This window comes from Schistosoma haematobium, chromosome 1, assembly GCF_000699445.3.
Source record: "Schistosoma haematobium chromosome 1, whole genome shotgun sequence".
Classification (NCBI taxonomy): domain Eukaryota; kingdom Metazoa; phylum Platyhelminthes; class Trematoda; order Strigeidida; family Schistosomatidae; genus Schistosoma; species Schistosoma haematobium.
Window position 1 is genome coordinate 54,770,045 of NC_067196.1, and position 23,726 is coordinate 54,793,770.

General features: G+C 32.9%; 1 protein-coding gene across 1 annotated transcript in view; it reads left to right on the plus strand.

Moving 5' to 3' along the window:
- Nucleotides 1–12,213, plus strand: part of DOP2R (Dopamine D2-like receptor) — a 59,413-nt gene extending 47,200 nt beyond the window's left edge. Inside the window, exon 5 of the mRNA XM_051209091.1 lies at nt 11,658–12,213. Coding sequence (XP_051074519.1) covers nt 11,658–11,887 — 230 coding nt within the window. The 3' untranslated portion in view covers nt 11,888–12,213. The remainder of the gene's footprint in view (nt 1–11,657) is intronic.
- The last annotated feature ends 11,513 nt before the right edge of the window (nt 12,214–23,726 follow it).

A 23,726-nucleotide genomic window follows, 5' to 3' on the forward strand; every position in this document is an offset into this window, starting at 1 on the left:
CTATTAATCTCTAAGGGATATCTAAATTCATGAGACATTAATAAGTGCTTAATCACTTGACCTTTGCGGCGGAAAAGTAGTAGATAAAAAATAATGGAAATCAAATTGTGGGTGGCCCTGAAAAGGGCCTTTACTCGTTCTCGCGGTCGAACGTCATCACTATTAGTTTGTAATGGCGCCACAGATAGGACAGTGCACTGCTCGTACGTTCGGCGATGGGTCGTAGGCACAGAAGGTATGAAACATTGCTTCACATCTACAGAAAACCCAACCAACCGCATCACCGGTTTCACACGGAGGCTGCGCAAGATTACAGATGTCGCAGAGTCGATTCTCGTCATGCTCTTCTTCATTTTCGAAATACGATAGACAGTTCTCATCGTCCAATTCGTATTCGCAAAGCCCACCCAAGGATGTTATGTGAGCTTTCAATTTCCCGTAATCACCTATAGTGTACATTATAAATTGGCAAATTCCGTACCAGGAAGGTTCGCGTGTGAGAACACTTTGTACCGCATATTGCAGACATCTTGAGCGGTCAGACATTTCCCATAAGATTGGTAAGCAAAATTCCTGATGTGGAATGCAGCGGTACCGGAAATCAGCAGCGGTCTCACAGTTTCAAACTCCCCATCCGTTAACCTGCGCATCCATGAATTACCCTGGTACCTCAGGGAATTGCACTCGTGATTGTGATGTACATTCCCACGTACAACAGTCCAATAGCCGTCTATAATCTTACAAAACATAAATGCTGGACATTGGGTGTTCATAGAAGCCCTTCGTTCAAAAAATTATAAAACAATTTACCAAATTACCTCCTCCGTCTAATACGTTGTGACGAACCGCTAGATCTTATACGCCCATTTCGCCAACACACAAATTTAATGTAGGATTTTTGATCTCTGCCAATATGCGAATCTCTCACTACATAATGACTGTAAGTCGATCTTTCAAAATTTGTGATAGTGGTCTTTAACGCTTCAACCGATGGAAACGCAACCAGAAACAAGGTAGTCAAAAAGACTTCCTCCATTTCCGTTACGTGAGAAACACCAGCGCTCGTACTCGGCACGTTACTCTGCTCCATAATGACGATTGAGATTGTGCTTCGTCGACAAGTACTGATAATTTATAACAATTTTCAAGACATAACTAACCAATTAAATCTAATTTTTGGAACTAGCCATTTCATTGGACGAAACACGGGATGAAAAATATTGTAATTTGGGGTTGGAAAATTTTTTTTAAAAAAAAATGGCCGGTTGGACAATATCATATGAAGATCATCAGAAGTATATTAAAACAAGACGGTTCAATGAGTGATAATAATAATTCGAATGAAATGCCATGGTTTGGTACTGCAGTTTTACCATACCGTCATGGCACAACAGAAGAACTCCAAAGAATTCTAAGCCAACACAGAATTAAAGTATATTACAAAACAACGAACACACTTCGAAATACTTTAGTTCACTTAAAAGAAAAAAATCCCTTTCATGTCTACACAGAACTGCGTCTACAAATTAGGTTGTTTCGATTGTGATGCCTTCTATATTGGAGAGTCATCTCGCGAAATCTAGACTAGAGCCAAAGGACATATTAGGTACAAAAAGAAACCTCCTAACAACCCTGTAGCACTGGATAGACTTCAAATTTAATCGACAATAGCAGTTCACGCCATTTTCAACGACCACCAAATTGATTTCAAAAATATCAAAATATTGCAAAAAGGCTTTTCCAATTACAAAGAAAGGAGAGTAGCTGAAGCTTTCCATATAATGCTTAATCCTACTTGTCTCAATGCAAAAGAAGGCCTTACCATACATCCTTCTTGGACTATCTATCCTAGCCACCTAGTCTGATTTTATTTACAATTCACACTATCCTTTCTCACAATAAAGGTCACACAATTTTTCATCCTTAAACAGTACATACATACATAAACAAAAATTTACATACATGTCACTTATGAATCACCTTGACCGAAATGACATGACATTAACTTGTTCAGACTTGTTTTTTGATGGATCACATATTATTCTTATTGTTCCGTTGTACTATTTAAACTTGGATTAATTTTAATTTGGTTATTTATTCTTTGAAGAAGTGGCTTACACTAAGTCACGAAACGTCAGAAAATCTGATTTTTCTACTTATTGGAATATTACAGACATTTATTTATCCAGTACTTAATGCTAACATACGATCGGTTCACAGAGGATTTTATGCAAAACGTGATAATTGAGCTAAATAGAGATTTTGCATTATAGCTTATGTCAGTTCGTGATGAAAACCCTATATATAATTCCTAAGGCAAATTATGATAATTATTGCGAACTGGATAATAAAAGCACCAGTAACACTGACTGCAGCCAGGTGCTACAATATATAAGGATGATTGAAGAGCGTACAGACTCCTACATAGGCTTGGTTATGTGCATCGCGTCGTTATACACAAGTGCCATTTTATGTACTCAACAACCGGAGTGCACACGAACAATATCGAAGCTATGTTGCCGAGGCTGAAGGAGTCTTTACAACCTTATCATGGATCCAGAGTCCGGCTATTCTGTAGCCATATGGATGATATCCTCTACTGCATGCATTACGATTTTAGAACCTCTGAACCTCTTTCTAGACTTGACAATTTTTTGAAGTGTATCCACTTTATTTCTTTAGTTTTGTATAATATATTTTTACTCTGTATTGACTGTTTGCTGATTGGCTAATATTTCTCAAGGTTACTTAAGATTCGTTCAAAGGTCGTCCATAAATTATAGTCTCTCCAAACATGTATATGACTAATATGTATGATTAAATTCATTACTAAAAACAAAACATGTCAATTTTATAATTTCACAATGTTCACAAATATTATCAAAATATTAATTACATTTTTTATACCTCATGTTTTACATAAAATAATTATAGTCTTCACATTATTATTTACGGATCTGTTGTTGAGATGATAGGGATTTGTAGCTCAGGTGAATCATTTTGATAGAGTTTTATTCTCTGAGCTGATTGGTTTGGTCACTAGACTGATAGGTCCTAAGTCCTAAGTGGAGTGGTGGATGCGCACTGGTGAGGAGTCCTGTACTAGGACGAAACGACCGTCCAGTGCTTCCAGGTTCTCCATGGTCGTCTAGCTGCAATTGACTCATGAATTCAACTGGTAAATTACTATTTAATCATATAACTCATCAACATGTTTGTTTTTTGTTGTCAGTTCACTTATAAAACAGTTCAAAGTATTCATTTCTTTTCTTGTCATTTCACCTCATTTGAATTTGAAATTAATCGTAGGCTTTTACTTCAATTGTTTATCGTAATGTTCAAACAAATATTATATTTACAATAAGAATATGGATTAGGAAAATATCTGAATTAAAAACGAATTGGATAAGTTTAATCAGCAGTGTAATGAATTATATGTCAAAACATTTCATCTGTAATATGAAAGGGAGCCCCTCTAGGGCTAATGCCGGTTCCAAGCTCGGATAGGGGAGGAGGGTTGGGCATATGGTTAGCGACCCCATCCCGTAAAAAACTAATTTGCTAAAAAACGCTAACCAGAAACATGAAAGGGATAGTATTTTCTACAATAAATTCTTGTCAGTTTGTTCAACTATATGTTGAATCTAGTAATCGAAAGTCCCAGTGAATTTTAAGGTATAGTTAGTTTAAATAGTGGAGTTTATTAACTTACAATTGTTAGTAAATGTTAAAATGGTTGGGATGAATTCTAGGCATGAATACGATTCAATCACAGAAATTAATACAAGTAACGTAAGATAGGATTGTTAAATCGAATATCCGACTACCAATCACTTAATATATACTAAAAAACCATTCGTTTCATGTAAATGTAAGTCGACATTGTTATATTTCATAACGCAGTCACTTTAAACGTTTGAAGAATTCTTAGCCATAGTGCTTATGGCAGATTACATGTAATGCGGTAGACTGTGAAAAATGATTGATCTATCGATATTTGCTTAAAATATATTTTTGTGATACATTTATATCTCCATGTCTTATTGTGTCACATGCGTTGGTTTGTAAATGTTTATTTGCGGAATTTGGATAAAAATGTTGTGTTATGGTTGATTAGGGTAAACTATTTGTAGTATGAATTGTCCAAGTAATTAAAATTTCTGCTCAAAATCCCTTAATAAATGACAGTTACAGATCCCAAGCTACAAGCACTTTTTAGCAAATATCGCAGTTCTCTTTTTTATTAGACTATATGAAACAAAGTTATGACTTCTAGGGTGAATTATCAAACAGTGGCTTATTTCTTGAATAAACATGTTACCTGTATCGACCTCGATCAGTTAAAAACATTATTCGAGGTACTAATGAATACTATTTACAAATATTTTGGGTAAAGTAAACCATCCTATTAGTTTAGTTGAAATAAACTTTCCTTAGATTAGCTGAATAGAAAAAGAACATTTTCACTATGAAAAATCAATTCACTATGCCTACCAAACTACAAGAAGAGTAAATTTTTAACAACCATTAGATAGATTTTGTGACTTTAGCTATGAAAATTAGATTCACAAGAAAACTATAGCCAGATCCAACAATAAATAAAGTTTTAAGTAAAGACACAGAAGTTCATTATGAAATTTAGAAATAGAATGATTGTTCATTTATGTTGTATCATATAAACCAGAATTAACTGATATAGTAAAAATCATCCAAATGTAATTCTATTCTATTCTATTCTAGTGTAAGCTTAATACCTAAATAATTTGACCACATCATTGAATCAATACATTTGTGAATCACATGGTAAATTTTGTGACAGTTATATATTAAGAATTTAAAGAAGAAAAATATTTTTCCTCCTACTTTTTAAAACATGTTACAAAAAATTTTAGATAATTAATAGAACAAGATTTACAACATTGATATAACCAAATAATTCGTAAACAAAAGTCATTAAGTTATGATTTTAGACGGTGGAACAATTTCGTGGATTGTTTAAAGTTAGACATTAACACCATTGGATGGCAGTTCATTGGTCTAGTGGTCAAGCATTCGCACGTGAGACTGATAGATCATGGGTTCGAATCTCGTGAGGCGGGGTCATGGGCGCTTACTGCTGAAGGGTCCCATATTAGGACGAAATGGTCATCCAGTACTTCCAGGTTTTCCATGGTGGTCTAGCTTCAACTATTAAATTATTTTCAATTTTTTTAAAAATTTTAATTTTTATAAATTTACAATGACACCAAAATAAATAGAAATATTCCCCAATTAAAGTATGCTTCCTCTGGGATTTACATTTTCATTTCAGTCTAATTGTTTTACATCTTTTTCTTTTATTTCATAGTTTGCACTAGGTTAAACCTACACTTCAGTAGTTTTATTCTCTAAGTAGTGGTTTTGTAATTTATCAGTTAGTATTATAAATTCCTTTTATAGAATTCATTATTTGGATACTTTTTTCAAACTCTAGAATTTTCTTCATAAGCACACGTTATTAGAAGGAACTGTAATAATTGTAACATATGCTCTTGATTTATAAATAGTCGAATTGTTTCTTTGATAAGTTTTATGATATAAAGCCATAGTATATAATTTATTGAGTTGTCTTAATAAAAGTTTCAATTAAATAAAATACAGTGTAGCTGATAAGAAGCCGCGAAATAAAAAAAGAACCGTAGTTTATCATTTTATCGATCGCCTTAATTTTTATCAAAAAAACTAGTTGATTTACAGAACTATAATAGCTTTTTCCAGATGTTCTACTTACAAAGGGAATAGATAGATCACTAAGAAGAAACTTAAACAAGAAAACTACTTGAAATGAGGAATATGCGAATTCCTTTAGTTTTGTTTCTTTACAGTACAAAAGGAACCTGAGTAAGACACTTCGTCATAGAATCAAGACCATGTGATCCGTAGATGCGGTTGAAGTGGAAATAAAGGCACTGCATACTAAATAAACATTTAGCCATGAAAAGAGAGCATAAAGAAAGCTTAATTATGGGCAAAAGTTCTCTGTATATACACTTATAATTTAGAGGCGATGCATCCAGTGTAACGTTGATACTAAAGTTGAATAGAGCAATCCAACGAACCTTTAATGTTGGTAAACTACAACTAGAGTTCTTCATACGTCTGATGGTCACTCCGAGATTGAAAGGTAAATAACCTTGACTAGCCACCCCTTTCTGTATCTATCACTTCAACTACTCATATGTGGCAAGTTGTATTCGTAGATGTTCCAGGGATTTCTTATTTTCGTGTTCGTGAACACCTCTTAGTGTGGTTAAGCATCTTGTTTTAAGCTCATTTGGTACAAATAGGTCATACATACAACATGAAGCAATCATTCAAAATAATATATTGTGTTAACATCAATCCAACTATATCCATCAGACTGAGAATTCTTCGGATGGCTGAAGCAATAGCTATTCGCATCAAAAAGCCAGAGCTTCGGGTCCAGAAAAAAGTGTTTAACCAATCCTTTTACCTTGGCCGGCTTCTAGCCTAGTGAGTTAGAAACCATTTTGATATAATGATGTAATTCGATTAATGTTCGTACAACCTTCCTCTTTGTACTTTCATAGCTTAAAATTATCTTGATCACATGTCTTATCATTACCGCTATCGCTAATATTATTATCATAATTGTTATCATCATTAATATAACACCTGCCAACGTTTTTAAGAAATTTATTCAGCACCCAGCCCTATTTACTAATTTGTACCGAACTCATATTATTCTACACATTACATAATTTCTAATTTGTAGTTACATTATTATCTCTCTCACCCCATGTTAACCATATTTATTCAGATCCTTCATCTCACAATTTCATTTAACGCACAAACTGATTCAAGTCAACACTTTATATTAGTTATCCTAACATTAACGGTTTTACTTGGTATTTCTGCTTGTATCTTCCCATTGAGGTTTAAGACTGAAATTGATCAGTCTGTTATTGGCATATGTGCATACTGTGCGTATGCCTCGATATTGCCTTAATTCACAAGCTTTTATAAGCAAAGATGGATAGTGGCTAGCAGTGTAATCCAGGACGCGCGTTTCGTCCTATTTGGGACTCGTCAGCTGAATGTACCTGCATCTTAGAGTTGATGATCACTCTGGGACTCGAACCCGGTACCAGTCGCTTCAAACGCTATCGCATTTTACTTTATTTTTAAGTTACAATTAATCTCTAATTCACATGCTATAATTTTAAACGATATAATTTACCTTAATCTTGGCCATTTATTGGGTTATTAATTTGAAAGTATAATTGTAGAACTTTAAGAGAATTTATTTCAAAGGAAACATGACAAAATAAATGAGAATTATTGATCGTTTCTTTACTCAGACTGATGAATAATAAGTAACTAAGGTAATTATTCTATATCCTACATCAAACAATTAGACTCAAGTAGATATATTTTTTTATTCTAATTAGGGCACTTTAATAATAAGTGTTTAAAGTGTTTACGAAAACAAACTTGGATTAATTTTGATTCGGTTACTTGTTCTCTGAAGAAGTGGCTTATCCTGAGTCATAAAACGTCAGATAATATCGACTAATATACACCTTGAGTCAAGAAATTGAAAACTTCATGAAAACAGAATGACTTGGACATATAGAATAACCAACAACTTAGAAATGTTATTTCGTTGTCTTATTCTACAGCCATACACGCAAAGTCCACTCTCGTCTTTTCCATCCGTAATTATCTTATTTCTTATATTTGCGTTAATAGATATTTGGAAAGAACGGAAAAAGTTCATCAATATTTCTCAAGGAAGTTGATCTTAAGAGATTCGAGAGTCCATAACACTTTGGTGGTAAACATATCATTTAACAGATCCAATTATAACAAAGGTAGTTATAAGTGAACAGAACAATAAATATGTATGTTTTGCTGATGTGGGACTCTCAAAGACCTGAATTTTGATATATGTATGTAAAAATGAGCTTATTATTTGTACAAGACTAGTTTAGTGATCACGATCCTCCTTTACATTCAAGATTTCTTTATCCACAGTCTTTGAGAACTTTGTCATTTTCAAGTGATCAGTATCGTTATCTTTTTATACATATCTTATTATGAAAATGATGAACTGTTTAGATTTTATTATTACCTCATAAAACATCTGACTATCTATCACGATATCGATTTGTTTGCCCTATTGATAACAAAGAGCACATGTTGCTCGAAATTGATTGCAACATGAATCCTATCATTCTTATTGATGCTTTAACATAAATCTAGTCTGCATAGTTATCAGATTAAATGCATGGGACAGAAACATTGAAATCTAAAAACAGGAAAGACCAGTTAAGCAACGTAATTTCTTTACTGAGAATTTATCCTCAATCTTAAATGGTTTTTCCATAAAAACTCAATGGTGTTTTTTAAGAAAAATAAATAGTGTAATTAGCATAGTAACAAAAATATGGGAATGTTGTTCCTGTTAAGAGATACTGAAAATTCGTTTATTAGGCTGTTAAGTATATATTCAGAATATCATAGATCTTAGACAAAAATTAGTAACTTTGATAAGGGATTGTGTAGCAGCATAAACTGAAATGATATCTTATTAATGAAGACATGAAAACCAGATAGGTCAATCAGAAGTGAAACATCACATTTTCTATTCAACGTTTACACATAACTGACTTATATTCCTCTCGCTGCCCTCCTAATGGACAATTCCATATTATTTCTTGATGAATATTCAAGGTCTTAACAACTATATTTATGGTACTTTTTACTAGGATATTATTTTCCTCTATAACGTTGTTACTAAACTAAGTAGTTTATTGTCATTAACAAATATATTATTGATTATCATTGAAGGTAAATAAGTTTATTGGTGATTGCACGTACTTGATTATGATTTCGTAAAATTAAATCAAATAAACTTAGTGTAAATATGTGAAAATTTAGAGGGCTTGACATGAAATAAGTAGTAATAAGTACATTAAACTTTTCATTTATATATTAATCATCATTAATATGAATACAATGGACATCTCGGAATCAACAAGGCGATTGGGACTTCGCATATGACCTGGCTGTTCTATCTCATCCACAGCAACAAATGCTGATGAAAAACAGCCAGTGTAGCAACAGCCTTTGCAGCAGTAGGCCTCAGCATGCACAAAGGAAGAAGCAAGATCCCCAAATACAACACAGAGAGCACTAACCCAATCACACTCGATGGAGAAACACTGGAACAGGCGGAATTTTTCACATGACTACTCAGACAGCATCATCGATGAACAAGGAGGATCCGGGGCAGATATAAAGATGAGGACTGTAAAAGCAAGAGCGCATTCATACAGTTGAAAAACGTATAAAACTCAGAACGACTGTCAACCAATATCAAAGTCACAGTCTTTAATAACAACGTCAAAACAGTTCTACTGTATGAAGATGAAAATTGGGGAACTGCCACGAACATAATCAAAAACGTACAACTATTTATAACCAATTGTCTACACAAGATACTCAATGTCTATTGACCGGATACCATTAGTAACAATCTACTGTGGGAGAGAAGAAATTAACTCCCAACTGACGAGAAAATTAGGGAAAGATGATGGAAGTTGATAAAACATACACTGAGGAAATCATCAAACTGTATTACTTGGAATCCGAAGAGAAACAGAGAGGAGGGGTACTAAAGAACACACTGCGTCGAGAATTGGACGCAGACGTGAGAAGGACGTATAGCAACCAATAGAACTGTAGGGGATTGTGATGGTAATCCTATGGTCCTCCCTGAGGGGTAACAGGCATAAGTAATGTGACCGCATGATTGATGGTCATAGTGTAGTGAACAGAACAGGGGTGGAGACAATCACGTGCATTTAACACATAATTACAGAGCATCTCAACAAAATCTGAGAACCATATATCAAATCGTTAATTTGCAAAATGTCCACCAATTGTTTCAAGATGCCTCAGACTTCATTGTCCTTGCATTTTCATACAAGTTGCATTCTATTTCCGCTCTTGCCTTCTTGATCTTCCTCATCTTCTGCTGCCAGACATTACATTCCCTACTCGAGGCATATACTACTTATATCAATATAAGTAGCACGTTCCACAATATTATGTCAAAAATCTTTCTGCTTATTTCAATTTCAATTCTGATTATTTGTTAAACTGAGTGTCGGAAGCATTGCTTACTTACGTACGCCTGTTAACCCCTCTACGTGGAGTATCATAGGTCGCCCACCACGATTCGCCAACAAGCTCTGTCCTCGGCTCTCTTTTCCACTCATTTCTAATTCCTGTTCATTCATATCATACCTTACCACAATTACTGACACCATGTGTTCTCTGATCTGCCACTTCTCCTTTGACATTTACGAATACAAGTTAGGGATTGACTCGAGTATGTCCTATTAAACTCCAATGTCTTTTCCCAATTTACTCGTCATCCCACAGCTGATATGTCCTCTTCCATAGTAGATTGTTGTCGATAGTATCCGACCAATGGACTTTGAGTATCTCGAACAAACAACAGTTTATATTTACCTGTGCAATTTCGATTATGGTTGTAGTAGTTCGCCAAGTGTCAGCTCAGTACAATAGAACTGTATTGACGTTTGTATTAAAGATTCTGACTTGTGGCTTGCGGTTGCTTTGAGTCCCATACGTTCTCCAACTGTAGAAATGTTCTCCTTGCTTTGCCAATCCGTGCTTCCAGATCTGCATCAAACTTTCCTTGTTTACTAATGATGCTGCCCAAGTACGTAAACGTCTCCAACTGTTCCAGTGTTTTGCCATTATATGTGACAAGGTTGGTGCCCTCTGTATCGTATTTCAAGATCTTGCTATTTATCTTGTGTGTGTTGAAGCCTACTGCTGTCCGAAGCATCTAAATCTACTTTATTTCGAAAATGTTTTTGGGCTACAATGAAATAAAGTCAGTAGTATATAATTTTCCGAACAAAAATTTACAAATAGTAATACTGTTAAATAATTAACATTTGTTTGATACTTGGTAAATTTTTAATGATGAAATGTTCAAACACAGGGTTCATTAATTGTACGGTCAAAAAACACTGTTTAATGCTGCTATCCATGTAAGTACAAAGTTTTCACAAATCTTTTTCTATACTAGGAAAGTTTATAGTTCCCACTGAATTGCACAAGCGAGTCATAAGAAATAAAAAGTAATTTTATAAGTCATAGATTACCAAACACTTTAGTGACAAGAATATCACTAGAAAATGGCATTGTTGCCAACATTTATTGGTTCTTAATGCTCCACAGCATAAATGAGGAGTTGTTATCATTTTATATTTCAAACTCTAATGACAACTGACAGTTTGACCGCACACAAGAAAGCAAATTGTAAACAAACATTTTACTTTGAGTAAAACGAATTATCTCAAGCAACTTATGCCAAAATAACATCAGTAATATTAATCGTAAACAGACACAAAATAGATGAAAATCAAACATCAACAAGTGCTACACTGTCATTCTTTGTAGTCATGTAGCAACTAAGTTTATAGATGATCGAGTCGATTTCAGTGTCATTTTTGAGTTATAATCCTTTCATAATGAATATATATATGTATATATGATATTATTTTAACTAAATAATTAATCCTATTCGTTTGTTTTATTTTCTAACTTGTTAGGTGTATTTTTATTTTGTTGGATGCCGTTCTTTACAAATAACATTATACAAGCATTCTGTTTCAAATATCAATTATTACAACAATCTCAATTATGTCATATGCCTGATTGTATAACAAGCATCTGTGTATGGCTTGGTTATGTGAATTCAGTTCTCAATCCAATGATTTATACAATATTTAATGTTGAATTTAGAAAAGCCTTCAAAAAATTACTTTACTGTAAATCTTGATTTCAACATGCTGGTAATGTGTATTTGGTAATGAGATAATGAATCAATAATGATGTATGTAAATAAAAACAACCCAACATGATTGTATTTTTATTATAAACATAATTATGCATATAACAAAGTTGATTTTCTTTTTTTACTCTTCAGTGATTTCTATTATAAACAGAGTAGAAATAATAAAATGTAGAAAAAATTATAAATTAAAACTTGTTTTCTATTCGTTTATTTTTATGATGAAGAAGACTTGTAGCTCAGGTGTGTACTTTGTAGGCTGAATGATAAAATTACGAAACTTACATTACTTTCCTAAGCAACATTATCAGGGGCTACTTCAAACGATTATTGATAGTAGGTGGTGGTTGGAGGTAGTCAACAGGAAACCCTGGACCCGGGTTTCGTGCTACTTGACACTCGTCAGCAAGGTGTACCTGTAATCTTGAGGGAACTGGTGCTCCCTGGCGGATTCGATCTCGTGTCACCCGGCTTCACAGTCAGAGACAGTACCACTGAGCTATCCGAGCCGCGACTGACCTCCTGTAGGACTGAGATGTAATCACAATTGATTGATCACTGGGTGGTGATCAATGTCATGCTAGTCTAGTCACGAAACCCGGGTCCAGGGTTTCCTGTTGACTACCTCCAACCACCATCTAAATCTCAATATATAGCGCCCGCAGTGTCGGGTCACCTAGACTGGTGGCCACATTGCAACATGACCGATAGCATTCGATCTGCACTAATAAGGACTAGACAAGCATGACATTGATCACCACCCAGTGATCAATCAATTGTGATTATTGATAGTACTTATGAAATCTTGGCTTACACTACCGTATGTATATCAGCAGATGTATAAAATATCAAATCTATTTTACCATAGTACAATAGGAGGATTTTGATATAGACTAACATAGTTGCATAGTAAATGTATTCTAATTGTATTGTAATATTGTTTGCTGTGTTCGTTAGAAACAAATTAAGTCTTAATGTATATAGTTCAATTGTTTAAATGGACTTTATTATTTTCACTTACGAAAGCGATGTCACAGATATTATTTGATGGGTAAACCATTTTCATCCAACAAACCGAATTCATTTAGCTTGTCGTTATATATAAACTCAAATAATAAGTACAAAAATATTTATAATTTAGCTTGTCATGTTTCATCATAAAAACTTAAGTCAGCTAACACGTTTCTGACTTATAAGAAGCAACAAATTATAATAACACACTTATGTCTGTTAAAAATAAGTTATGCATTCCCAATGTAACGTTTAAACTGAAAGATGAACTTCCTCATATTTATATGAGATATACTGAAAAACAATTAATATAAATTGCCGTTGTCTCTTTGTGATTTAGTAGAGTTGACTAGACATATGCAGTGTCAGACTACCTTAATCTATCAGAAAGAGAAGAATTATGTTTAGCCAACTCATTACTTTTTTCCTATTGAAGAATTATTGCACATGTAAATATTCATTAATAGTACACTTCTGTATGATTTTTTGAATTTATTGGTCACTCGTTTCGCGGATATTTATGTTAAAATCATCAATAAACCCAACATTGTCCATCTTTCATATTTTGGATCCACTGAAATTCATCAGTATATGAGTCATTGGTCAAGTGAGATCATGTAGTGAGGACTGTGCTGAACAAATATGGAGTGTGGTAAAGACTGTTTAAAAATAATAATTTTCTTAATACTTTACGTTTCAAATATTCGATGCATATATATATATATATATATATATATATATATATATATATATATATATAACTTGATAGCTTACCATGTATAAACAATGAGGTTTAATAACGTGTGACCATGTGGAAAATCCAAGAATTGGAACATTTAAATTTCTGTGAAAACAATCTTTCCAAGTAGAACATGGCACTGACTAACTAATAAGTGTCGGTCCATCTAAACATTTGATTTATGCATTATAGATCAACATATCCACTAATAATTATTAGTGACTAGGTACATGATCTGTTTGGTCTGTCTAAGAGTGTTACATGATATAGTCAATAAAGTGAATAAAAAGAATGTCTATATAGCATTTATGTTTGATAAGCAATTTAGTCCGAACTAAGTCGTATCGCGATTCATCAGATGCATCTCTATTTTGTTTTGGTTGAATAAATAATAATTACCCGAAAGCTACTATTGAGAAATTACAAATATCGCGTTTAAGTGAGGGCTATATGTTGACATTTATTAGCGCTTTAGTTAAACCATTCTGACTTTACTTAATCTGAAAAAAAAATGCGTTTTGGACACTAACAGTTGAATTTATGAGTCAATCTAGGCTAGACCATCATTGAAAACCGTCCAGTGCTTCCAGGTTTTCAATGATAGTCTAGCTTAGATTGACTCATGAACTCAACTGTTGAAATTACTACAATCTCCACAAATCCCCGTTCCAATAATATCCATTATTTTTTAACAACGGTTTACTGAAAACAATGTATATGGATATTATTAAATATCTGTAGTTACAAAGTTAAAATTCACGGGGAATGTCCACGCACATAAATATTCACCGAAATCGCGAACTGACAATAGGTATACAATAATCAAAAGCCTGAAAGCACTGGAATGGGTTCTCGGATGAAAAGCTATGGATGCGCACTACCGAGGAGGCTCATTCCAAGACGAAACGTCTTTGGAGTGCTTTCCGGCCTTCATTTGTCTAACTTTGATAGGTTCATGGTTTCAACAAGATTGTTCAAAGTCCCCAAACACACAATGATAATATGAATATTGTTGTCAGAAATACTTTAAAATCTAATCAAAGTCATACGTTTGTGCACTGAATTTGATTTTAGTAAAACGGACTAAAAATGATCCTTTGAAAGAGAATGCTTAGAAACACTATATTTGAAGGATTTTTTCTAACAATATAACATTATTCTCATCGGTTAGCTTTCTGGAAACTGCTGAATTGAATGTCATTGAAACATTATAAAAACATATATAGCTTATCATAGTGATGTGAGGCGTTGTGTTTTTAAGATAACATATTCAGTTGTAACAGTAAACAAGGATTCGGAATAAATAGGTGAACTGTTGTTCATAATATTCGGATACAGTTCGTGGGTCTGATGTGTTTACATTTATATGTGAAATGTTCTTATTATGTATTTTCCAAACTTTCAATTTGGTACAATTTCTAACAAATCCTTAAGATTACCTGAAAAAAAATACATACACATATATATGATGCATGCTACTGATGTCAGCAGATGTAAGTAGTATTTACCATCAGTAGAAAGTGACATGTCTGGTGGCAGAAGGTTAAAAAGAACAATGAAGTCTGAGACGATTGACTGATATTTGAAACAGGAACAATCAAGTTTGAGACAATTGATTGAGTATTTACAAATTAAGTATCTACTGTATGGTTCTCAGATTTTACTAAGAATTTCTGTAGTATATATAAGTTATTTTTCAAAGTGTAGACGATTGGTTGATTTAGAATTGTGTTTTAATTAAGATTCAAGAAATTTATTAAATATAATAAGTCAAGAGAATGACAACCGTTCTAAAGCATCTTACAACGTAAGTTGAACAGCGAATTTTATTAGCTTTAATGTTCATAAAATCATAGACAAATACAAAAAACGTTAAAAAACAAACTAATTATTCATTATAATCAAAGATGTATATTCACTAGCAGTAGAATCCAGGACGCACGTTTCATCTTATTTAAGATTAGTCAGCTGGAGTTAATGTTCACTCTTGGACTCGAACCTAGTATAGTTTGCTTCAAACGCCATCGTGTTATCGACTTAGCTACTAAGTCCTGAAAGCCACTTGCTTGTTCACTGGGATAAATTTGAAATTCACATGATATTGTTTACTTGAATCTTCTCATTGATGTTTAAGAATTAAGGCATTATTGCGGCAATACACCCAAAATGCCAATAAGAGACAGATCATTTGTAGTCCTAAACATCAATGGGATGGTTCAGTTAAACAATATCAAGTAACGTTAATTATTTATCACTAACGAAAAATGGAAATTTTTTATTATAAATATTTAACAAGAAAAAATGTCTTTTTCTGTTAGGTCCCGAATAAACATAATGAATGATAACTTTGGAATCCTTTTATGGACCAATACTAAACGTATATTTCTATTGTATAATTGCCAATTAACTAAACTATGCATATTTATATTCCTCTTATTATAAGCTTTATTCTGACTCATTAACTATTATTATACGTTTTAGCATTCTTGAGTTATACCCAGTACATTAATTACTACCTCCCTCATTCACAGTCACATCTGGCTAATTCTTGTACAAATGTTGTTTCATATTTTATTGGTATGTTGTGGTCTGTTTGATTGGTATATAAACTCAGTATGTTTGAAATATAATGATTCATATTGCAGAGGCTGAGATTTGTGTTCTGGACTTAAATGGCTGGGCTAGACAGGAAGCGAGATCAATCAGGACTCTAGGCTGCTCGCACGTGTTTACGCGTCTTTGATCCGATCGATCAGTCACTGCTTTCTAATCGGCGGTCACAAGTTATAACATTTTCACTTACTTAAACTTTGATCAATAAAATTGATCTTATTAATAATGTCAATTATTCGTTCTCATTTTGTTTTTATTCAATTAGTTTCAATTTTCATTCAATTTTATTATTTCATTTTTAATGATTGGAAAAAATAATTTAGGTTTCTATTCAAAAATGGTTGTTTGTTAAAATGTAAATAGTTTCTAGAATCAAATTAATTTAACATTTTCATTGACCTCTAAAAAATTAGGAAATATTAACAAATATTAAATGAAGTTAGACATTAACACCATTGGATACCGGCTCAGTGGTCTAATGGTTTAATGGCACGTGAGACTGATAAGTCCAGGGTTCGAATCGCGCGGGGGCAGGATCGTGAATGTGCATTGCTGAGGAGTCCCATACTAGGACGAAATGGCTATTCAGTAATTCCAGGTTTTCCATGATGTTCTGGCTTCAAATGACTCCTGATTCCAACTATTGATATATATGATTTACAATAATGAAATAATACTTGTCGAGTGAATACGTTACGTAATAATTATATAGTGACATGTCGATTATTCGGTTTACTCAGTTTTAATTCATAATTATTACGTGACATATCCACTCGACAAGTATTATTTCATTATTGAAATCATATATATATATATATATATATATATATATATATATATCACTGTAAAGCCATGATGAAAAACTAGATGAAAATTAGTTTAATTTCTTGTAGTAACTATTAGAATAAGTTTAATTACCTTTAAATTGACTTGATTTTACTTAAACAAGTTTTATTGATTCATATCTTACTATTCTTTAAATGTTATATCTGAATTTATATAACATGAAAGTTAAGTACCGTTTGTACCTTACTTTAAACTGTAAAAAACTATTTGATAAAAGGGTTCTATACTTATTTATTTTCAATTTAGTAATGGGTTTGTGAAATTTCTAATTACGTTTAGTTTACAGATGAAACAATATATTGACATTGTGACTTTGATCTTGAAATATTAATTTTATTCAACTGCCAGTCGTCGTGGTACAAATTGTCTTGTTTTCCTTTTCTTTCTGTTTAAGCATTTTTTTAAAAGAAAATTTCTTTTTTCAGCGAAGATGGAGAGTGGTTAGCAGTGGAATCCAGGACGCGCGTTTCGTCCTAGTTTGGGCTCGTCAGCTGGATGTACATGCACATATGCCAACATAAGACCGATCAATTGCAGTCCTAAATAACAATGGAAAGATACAAGTAAAACAACATCAAGTGAATTTAAGTCTCTCCTTTTCTGAAACTTAAATATTTTAAGAAGTGAATGTGTGGCATTATATTGCTCATAATATATTGTAAAGTCATTTGCATTAATTTCTTTATCTAACGTTTAAAATTTTATGTTTTTACTGATTTTTGAATAAGTAGAAGTATATTTACAACAAATACCATGTTAAAACTTAAATGTAAAATTAGTCAGTACATAATATGTTTATATATATGAACTTTATATGCTAATTTTCAATTTTTCTTTAAGAGTAATATAGCTAACCTCAATGTACATAGACTATGAGCACTGAATTTAATTCTACTCAATCGACAGTATGTAGCACAAAAACAATTAGTTTATGCATAACTCTGTGAAATCCAAACGAACTGATCATATACATCAATGGAATATCTACAAAATACAGCATAATAATCAAATCTTGTATAGTATGAAAAAGTATTTAAGCAAAATTTCAGTTCTAACTTTGCTTAAATCACTTAAACCTCTACCATAAAGTTTATTATTATTTAGTCAAGATGAAATGAAATTGAGTCGTGCCAATAGCAACAATATTATAGTAGCAGTAATAACAGTTGGTCTGCACCACGTTTATTGATGCAATCATATACTTTGTATCTGTTACTTGATGTTTTGGAACTTGCTTTTCACTATGAGGCTTCATAACTCTTCTACGTGAAGACCTTCTTACTTCCCCGGCGAAGAGTTTAAATGGTTTGAATTATTTTTTTCTGGTTAACGTTTTTTAGCAAATTAGTTTTCTACGGGATAGGATCGCTAACCCCATGTCCAACCCTCCTTCTTTATCCAGGGTTGGGATCGGTAGTAGCCCCACGGGGTCTCCATGCGGTATCATTGATGAACGCAGTGAATCTGATGCAGATGTGAAGGCGTGGATCGGCAAACCAAGAGCAGCATATCTACAACTAAAGAACATCTGGAACTCAAAACAATCGGCAACCAACATCAAGGTCAGAATTTTCAATACAAATGACGAGACAGTTCTACTGTATGGGGCTGAAACCTGGAGAACTACGAAAGCTATCATCCAGAAGATACAAGTGTTTATAAACGCCTGTCTACGTAAAAGGCTTCGGGCCCGTTTGCCAGACATTATCAGCAACAACCTACTATGAGAGAGAACAAACCAGATTCCAGGGGAGGAAGAAATCAAGAAGGAGCGCTGGAATTTGATAGGATACACATTGAGGAAAGCACCCAACTGCATTACAAGGCAAGCCCTCACATGGAATCCTCAAGGCCAAAGGAGAAGAGGAAAACCAAAGAACGCACTACACCGAAAAATGGTGACAGACATGATAAGAGTGAACAACAACTGGATAGAACTATAAAGGAAGGCCCACGAAAGAATGGGTTAGAGAATGCTTGTCGACGGCCTATGATTCAGTGGGAGTAACAGGCGTAAGTAAGTAAGCAACTTGATGTTTCGTGTCATGTTCAGTACATATATATATCAAACCATTTGCATAAAATTACCCTTTACATGTTTCTAGTATCTAATTAAAATTCATTATCGGTTAATAACTTGTAATTAATTTATTTTAAAAAGTAAAATAGAGGATAAAGAAACCTTTCATTAATTGTTGTCTTATATATTTACTCCTTTTTGCAACGTAATTACAATGAGATATAATTTGGGCCCACGTTTTACATATTTTTCTATATGAAATACTCAATAGTAATTGGACTTTTAACTAAAAAAAACCATGTGATTTCTAATTTATTGTAACTGGGACAAAAAATTTTTTAATCTATTGGGAAATGAATTATAGTTATTTCTATGGACTATCTGATTTAGTAGTAAATTATTCTCTTTTTCTGTATATCATTACCTTGATAAGAAATATTGGCAGACATTTTATGATCAATTGATGACTGTTTTTTTTAATTTTTATGAACCAATCTAATTTATTTATTTATTTGTTTTAATATTTTTGTTGTTGGTGGTGATCTTAATGATACTTGCCAAACTAAAATTGGATCTAAATTATTCTTGTTAATAAAACATATATCATTTGATTAATTTTAATGATATATGGTCTTAGAATCCATTTCTAGCCATCATTTATCTTTGATTATAATGCTTGTGATTTAAGGCAATATCTAGGCAGTCAGTATATATACCAATTAGAGACTGATTAAGTTTTTGATTGAGATCATGAGCCGACTGATGTTAGACCACCATTGAAAACCTGGAAGCACTGGACGGCCGTTTTGTCCTATTGTGGGACTCCTCAGCAGTGCGCGTCCACGATCCCCCTCGCGGGATTCGGACCCAGGGCCTTCGGTTTCGCGCGCGAACGCTTAACCTACTGGACCACTGAGCCGGCATCCTATGGTGATAGTGTCTAATATCAACCAATCCACGAACTTGCGCGACCATCTTCCATTGTACTGGGGTAGATACCTGTCTCTACGATGGAAAGATACAAGTGAACAACACCAAGTAAATTTAAATTTCACCCAATTGCATAAGCTAGTGGTTATCAAGACTCAGTAGCTAAGTGGATAACACGATGGTGTTTGAAGCGAATGGTACTAGGTTTGAGTCTCAGAGTGATCATCAACTCTGAGCTGCAAGTACATCCAGCTGACTAATCCTAAATAGGATGAAACTCGGATCCTGGATTACACTACTAGTCATCACCTATTTTGCTTATAAAGCTTGTGACTTCCGGCAATATCGAGGCAATCCTGACAGTATGCACATATACTAATAAGAGACTGATCAATTGCAGTTCTAAACAACAATGAGAAGAAGCAAACAAACAATACCAATTTCATATATATATATATATATATATATATATAATGTATAGTCAGAATGCCTTGTTAAATACTGATATTTAGTTTAGAAAGTGATTTTGTCGAATAATCAACTAGTTTTGTCAGTTAATGATATAATATTGAGATAACATAAATCAAAATGAATTTATCAAATGATTTATGCATTCTTGAATGATCTTGAACTTTTTTTATATTAAAATTTAGTCTAATGAGAATGTTGGAATATTTGCTCTTTCAACGATATATTTCTTAATATAAGTTATTAATTTCAATTGAATATGAAAAAAAAAGTTTGTATACACCTTATCATAGTTGATTACTTAAATAGTTAAGCTTTTCATTTTACAGTCTGATGAACAATTGTTGAACTGAACACTGAGGGGTTTTTGTTTTCTGTATTAGTGATGTGTCAGCTCTATAATTATTACTGTCATATTCGGATATAGATATGAACATGTATCTTTTTTCTTTTATTTTCGTTTTTAACAATGAGAAGGATATTTCGATATCCTGTATGCCATCATTACTGGGGTTTTTTTGGGTTTAAAAAAGAATATTAACAGGGAAATAAAATAAAAGATAATTATAAAATGAATTCAAGTCTAAACGAAGATGATATCATGAATATGATCAGAAGAATTATTGCTATTTTCATAAAGATTCAATTGATAATGAATAATTCACATCAAAACCTTCGATGAATTATATAAGTAAAGGAAATAATCTATTTAGATAACAGTGAAGGAAGTAGTATAACTATTATAATGTATAATCTTTAGTATAAGGTAATGATGTTGATTAGAAAAATAATAAGATGAATTATATTCATTTCTATGTGATCCTCAATGATTTACCAAGAAAACTACAATAATACTACAATTTGAAATATAATTTTGTATAGTTTGTAAAAGTCAATGGACCTGCTGTCAATTTGACGTTATACTTAGACTTTACAGTTAGTTTTTTATAACATGATTGTATTTATTACAGATGTTGTTTTTGTGCTTTATAGTCAGGTTTATTTATTCATTTACTTATTTTTTCCCCAAAAACTCGATATGATCACTGCGAATTCCTCGAGTATTTCATTCCATTAATATATTTCTTTGAACATATTCTAGTGAGAAGCAGTGACCAGTGGAGTTCAACCGAGCCTGTAGTGAGATAGTAAATCACTGAAGAAAGTGGTGGGTGTATCGCTCAATTTCATCGATTGGTTGAAGTTAGATATTAACACCGTTGAATACCAGCTCAGTTGTCTAGAGGTTAAGCACTCCATATTTTACTGTATCAATTATTATTGTTAACTGGTGATTATTACAGAATTATATAGCATCAGAGAGAGATTTCGTGGATATTATAGTAACTTAATAGTTGAATTCATGGGTCAACTGAAGCTAAACCACCATGGAAAACCTGGAAGCACTGGACAACCGTTTCATCCTAGTATGAGACTCCCCAGCAGTGCGTATCCACGATCCAGCCACGAGAGATTCGAACCCAGGATCTATCAGTGTTAAGAACTAACTTCAACTGTTGGATTCCGGTTCAGTAGTCTGTAGGTTAAGTGTTTGCACGCGAGACCGATAGGTCCTGAGTTTGAACCTCGCGAAGCGGGATCGTGGATTTGCACTGCTGAGGAGTCTCATACTAGGATGAAACGGTTGTCCAGTGCTTCCAGGTTTTCCATGGTGGTCTAGCTTAAATTGACTTGTGAATTCAACTATCAACTTACTATAATATCCACAGAAACTCCTTTCTGAGAATATTTCCATTTATCTATTAAAATTTTGTTCGCAGTAGATCTACTTAACTAAATTTATAGCCCTAACTATTTATGCTTTCTTAGATGTAAACAATTTCAAGAGATCTTGGACATGCACTAAGTTGTTTATTGTGTATATAGTTACTGTTGACTAGTTAGTGATTCATTTGATTGTTTTGGTTTAACTTACATAAATTAGATTTTGTGAACAATATTCTACTCTTTAGTACTACCATATTTTGTAATGTTTTACATGAACAAGTTACGACGAGACTATAATTTATGGACGAACCAAACAGATTTACGATAACAGGTCTTGGATTTCGGCGCGAAATTCTTTATCTACTTGTTTAAATAGCGCTTTGGGATTTTAACTAATGTCGGTTCGTGATGAACACGTTAAATATAATTTCTAATCATAAACATCAAATGTAAATTACAATCCTTATCCTTCACCATAGTTTAAAACCCTTTTTTAGCCCTAATCAACAGGTGGACATTCTTAAGGCCGCTTTAGTATCGCTCAAAGGTCGTTCATAAATTATATTGTCATCCAAGTTACTTCTTTCAACCAGTAATAAGAATTTTACATTCTATTTTATTATTTTCAAATCTCATATTGGGATTAGAATCAATTCTTGGGTGTTAAAATAAATAAAACAAATATCGGATATTGTTACCTATTTTTCAATCACATATTAACAAAAAATCAAAAAAATTCAATCAATTGTTTTAATTATATGTAAGTAACGAATTAAAAATATGCTCATATTTGCACCATTTTAAACAGAACAATAAATTATTGGTTTCTGATATCAGTAGTTGATGTGTGGGCGAGAATGATGATGATTGGTTGTCTGCTTAGTCAGCTATGTAGATAGTCTGTCAGGTGTTAGATGAGTTGTATATTCCCCTGTCCTTATTATTACGACTCGCTTATTATTAATTGTTCATTGTCATTGGATTGTGTCGGGTGTTTTGTGTAGAAATATATTTACGTTGTGGTCAGGCTAATCACGTGTTCTTGATCTGAGTTGTGTTGACGTCTTGTAGAATAGACACTGGGAGGGAATCTAGTGTAGATATTCGTTTAAGGTAAATTAACGTCTCATACGTGTAAACGTGGAAACTCATCCGTTACAACATTAGACGAAGTAAAACCGAGCATTATAACAATTGACGATGGGGTGAAAAACAAAGAACCAAGGGTACGAAACCACAAGTTATAACAGTAGTATAACCAAACTACCATAAAAATAAATAAATAACATTTTTTTTAAATGATAAAACTTCTATCATTTATATACAATTATTTGTGTTTTGGACAACATTCTGTTGAAACACATGAAAAATTTCAAAATGAGGAAAACATTTTCGGAAAACTTTTGTATATATATATGTATATATCCACCATTCATTATATTCTAACCAATGTCTAATTTCTTGTTTATACA